Source organism: Alligator sinensis, unplaced genomic scaffold (assembly GCF_000455745.1).
Source record: "Alligator sinensis unplaced genomic scaffold, ASM45574v1 scaffold607_1, whole genome shotgun sequence".
NCBI classification, from domain to species: domain Eukaryota; kingdom Metazoa; phylum Chordata; order Crocodylia; family Alligatoridae; genus Alligator; species Alligator sinensis.
Window position 1 is genome coordinate 1719928 of NW_005841935.1, and position 4400 is coordinate 1724327.

General features: G+C 44.0%; 1 protein-coding gene across 1 annotated transcript in view; it reads right to left on the bottom strand.

Moving 5' to 3' along the window:
* Window positions 1-6: 6 nt before the first annotated feature.
* TMEM175 (transmembrane protein 175) overlaps window positions 7-4400 on the bottom strand; it is a 25785-nt gene continuing 21391 nt past the window's right edge. Inside the window, exons 8-9 of the mRNA XM_014518022.1 lie at window positions 3687-3828; window positions 7-2047 (exon numbers count right to left, since the gene is read on the bottom strand). Coding sequence (XP_014373508.1) covers window positions 1384-2047; window positions 3687-3828 — 806 coding nt within the window. The 3' untranslated portion in view covers window positions 7-1383. The remainder of the gene's footprint in view (window positions 2048-3686; window positions 3829-4400) is intronic.

A 4400-nucleotide genomic window follows, 5' to 3' on the forward strand; every position in this document is an offset into this window, starting at 1 on the left:
GATGCTGACACATATACTGGACCTCCCTATGGGGCCTGATGGAGAAGTTCCCTCTTTGTTTTGGTCCCCACAGGTTTTGCAGAGACAGAAAAGAGGAATCAAAACTTCATGGACCCCTCTTGCATTACTCTGTCTGGCAGATTTCTTTCAGAAACAAGAGTCAAAGCTACTGATGGTGCCACAGATCTTAAAATTTCTTTCCTGAATATTCTTTGTTTCTTCCCTGAAAAATTTCTTCGTTTCAACCCCCTTGAAACAATTGCATTTAATATATTAAAAAAACCCAACAACAATGGAACTGACAATGGACTTTCATTTTTGTTAAGGCAGTCTGGGGAGATCGGAGGGGAATGTGTGGCCTCTGTATAATTTAAGCACATGTTCAGCAGAGCAAGCCCAAAGAAAGAAGGTTTTGAAGTGCAGCCAAAGAACAGATGGGCTTTGTAGGTGTGTACAGAAATTGCTTTTTCACCTTTTAAAGCACTTTATTGCTGACTTAACAAAAGTGCATGGCTTTACAGCATTTTAAAAATGGGCATAGCACTTTAAACCAATCCTTGTTAAATGAGGTATTAAATTTGAAGTACGGCGTTTTACAGCACTTTAGCAACCTACAGTGCTTTAAATAACTTCTGTATACTAGTCACATTTTTGTCCAGTGGAGAAGCCCCAGGAAGCTGTGGAGCACCACCTGCCTTGTAGCCTGGAAAGTACAGGGATGCTCGAGCCCTCTCCTCCCCACTACCAAACACTGAACTTCTGTTTAAGAGCACTGTAACTTCATAGTGCTATAAAAATTACTCTAAATTATAGTGCTGTAAAATGTGCACAGAGCACTTCTGTACACACCTTATGGAAGGTTGAAGGTTTAAACTTTGGAAACTGGGGGAGGCAACGGGAGATGGGGGGAAGTGGGGAGGAAGGGATGGGTATTTACCTAAATAGGATAAAAAGAAAAAAAAGAAAAAGAAAAAAGGTTTTTTGGGTCCTCCCCCAGGATGCCCTCTACCTCCCTACCTAACTGCAGCAAATTGCTTTCAACCAGTCTGCTGTTGGGGCCACTGATTTCTGTAAGCTTTGTTAGAACAAGGCGATAATGCCGCTTACCTTTTAAATGTGTTTCTAAAGCAATTGTCACTGCAGTGATGCTTCAGGCAGCAATTTTGCTACACCACTAGTCCATGAAGAATAGAAAGCAGGCTGTTTTTTAGCTCCTGCACTCAACCAAGTTTTAGTATCTTTCACTTCTGAAGAAGTTGAGTGAAAATTAAAGAGGCCCCAGTTATAACCAGTATCTATTATACACCAAGGCCTTCCAGTACACCAAAATAATGCAAGTTAGAATTAAAATACGCTACAGTTTCACATGCACAGCACGGAAATCTACGATAGCGTTTCTGCAGGAGACAAACAAGCTTCCTCTTCTTCCAAGGACACATCCTTCCGTTGGGAAAGATTTATTATAGACCTTATGACAACCAAAGAGATTCTGACAAAGATACGCAGGGCAAGGAAAGCAAAGGGCACTATGATCTGCATGAGGTGAAAAATTTCTGTGCTGAATTTACTTAACAAGCACGTTAGAAAGAAGGCACCAAGGCTGACACAAGGGTAGAGGGCAAGCTTGGCAAACATGAAGGCATGTTCTTTGCCACCATATCTAGCAAAAGGATGCAACGTTTCCCTTTCATAGAAGAGAGCTGTGATCCAAATTGCAAACTGAAAGATGCTGGCAAAGAAAGTGATAACGCAGCTGACCTGAATAGTTTCTATTTCATTGCGAGACTTTTCTGCAAATTCACTGGTTAACTGATAAGCAAGAGGAAGCCCACCAATGAAAGCCAATGATAGTGTGTTAAGCAGTCCCATTAGTCTAGTTGCTTTTGTTATGTGAAGGAAAAGTGAGTGGTGCACAAACCAAAGAAGCCCAATTGTTACAAACGAGCCAAAGTAGGCAAGAAAACTTGGTCCATATTTGCTTAAAGCTTCAATAAGACTATTATGGAATTTGTCTTGAACTTCTCTGGCATCAGGAACATTATCCTCACTGTTGAGAGAAAAATTATTATTTTTGTTTGCATAATAATGGTATAGTGTTATAACTCAAAGAACAGGTAATTGTGCAAGGTTCTACTCTGAATGACAGGATGGGCTTCTAGGTCTTTCAATGGCATCCAGTTTGCAAGTTAAAAAGTAAGTCTTCTCAATAAAAGCCCCACAAATTCATCTTAGGATCTAAAAGCAAAATGGGATTCTTTTTGGGTCATCTAAAAATAAGGGTATTCTCTCTCTCATATATATATATATATATGGCTTAGTCCGTCTGTCTGTCTCTCTGTCCGTAATGCTCTTGGAGCATTGTCTCGGCAGCCAATCACAATGCTTACTGAAACAACCAATCAGAATGCTCTGCACAGACAGACAGGGGGATGGTGGGGACAGAGTGGGACGGCAGAGAGCTACCATGATGGTGAGGATGGAGGGGATGGATTGGGGGTGGGGGGCCAAGGCCAATGCTGCTGGCCTTGCCGCCCCCCCACAGCCCTGCTCCTTGGAGGTGGAGGCAGTGTGGGATGGTGGCGGTGCAGCGCTGGCCTCGCCTCCCCCCACATTCCGTTATCTAGCAAACTGTGCATCAAGAATGTTGATGGAGACGGAGCAGGAGGGAAAGGCCAGCACCGCACTGCCACCACCCCACACCACCTCCGAGAAGCAGGGCTGGGGGTGGGGTGAGGCCACCACTTGGAGGCAGTGGCAGTGTGGGGTGCTGACAGAGGGGGAAGGAGCGGACAGTGGGGTAATCTCCCCCCCCTGCTCCTGGGAGGCGGTGGCGAAGTCAGGTGGTGGGCGGCAGTGTTCCGTCCCTGCTCCCCCCACCATTCTTGATGGGCAACTCACTAGTCAGCAATAAAGTTCTCAAGTGGGACTTAAGTTATTTCTTTTGATATGAAAATTAGAATCTAGAAGCCAATTTAACCCTTTGCCTGAGAGAACCTGTCTGACTCTCTAAGCATGTGACTGATAAGACATTTTTTTCCCCAAAACTTCTGAGAATGGGAAAACATTAGGTGTAATATAACCATATTAAAGAAGGGTGGTGTCTATTAATCCAGAATTTTGGCATGGAGTTTTTCTGCTAATAATCCATAATGCCGTTTCCCTTTCAGGTAACAAGGGCAATTGTTTATAGAAATCATATTAATATAATTCCATTCTCTTTTGATATCTGAAAAACTTACGTGCATGTGCACTGAAGCAGAGGGTACAACACATGTACCACTTAGCTTAAATGAAGTTTAAATCTGTAGTGTCCAGATTCCAAGCCTGGTAAACTGCTGCAAAACTGCCTAAAATTGTTCAAAAGGGTACCTGGAAAATCAAGTATTCTTTTGAACCCATTCACTGCAAACTGGGTCAATATAACATGTGAGCGCTAAGTGTTTCATGACACGGGTATGGTGGATTCTCTAGGCATCCCACACTTCATCACTCCTCACCACCTCTTTAAACCCTCCCATTGCTGCAATTGGCTACTCTGGGAATGACTTATTTGTTACATGTGCCCACACCCTGACCTGGGACTATTTTGAATTAGCTTCCAGTGACATTTAGGAATGATTCAATTGTTACATGTGTCCACACCCACATAAACAATATAAGGTATATCAATTGGTCCAAAGTCTTACCATATGTCCAAAATGAGCAGGGTTGCTACAATAGCATAAACACCATCACTGAATGCCTCTACTCGTTCTTTACTCAAAGGTTCACTAAGGTAGAAAGAGAAGGACTCTAAGCTATGAGGCTCCTCCTCATCCTCTTTCACACCTGCAAACCACAATTTTTATATTAACTATGAATGAAAGAAATTAATTTAACAGTGTTAGATTAGATTGCTGAAAGTCTACTCTGGGATCCTGTCCCTCCCTGCACACAATCTCTCTACAAAAACTTGTAAAACACATGCCATCGCTCATTGTCGCAGAGCACTGAGGTGCCCTGCTCCTAAAGGGCGGAAACTGTTGGGGAAAAGAGCCCTAGCAGGGAATAGGAGTCCACCTGTGGGTTGCCAGGGCAACTGGAAGGAGCAAATGACCCACACTTGCCAGCGGTCAGCTGCCTGTAGGAGGCAGGGCTTAAAAGGCCCGGGCTGAGGGCCGGGCGGGCAGCTCCCTGCCAGCAGCCAGAAAGGCAGGAGCTCCTTCAGCCATGATACGAGAAGCAGTGACAACCGCAGGTACTGCCTAAGCAAGATAACAGAAGGCAGCTCTAAGATGTCGGAGCAATGTGGTTATAGCCAGGTGGCTTATAGTTATGTTGTAGCCTAGGGGCTTGTGTTTTGTTTTGTTTATTACACCGGTGGCTAGGGTGAGGCTATTAGGGGTTGGAGGAGGCCTCAT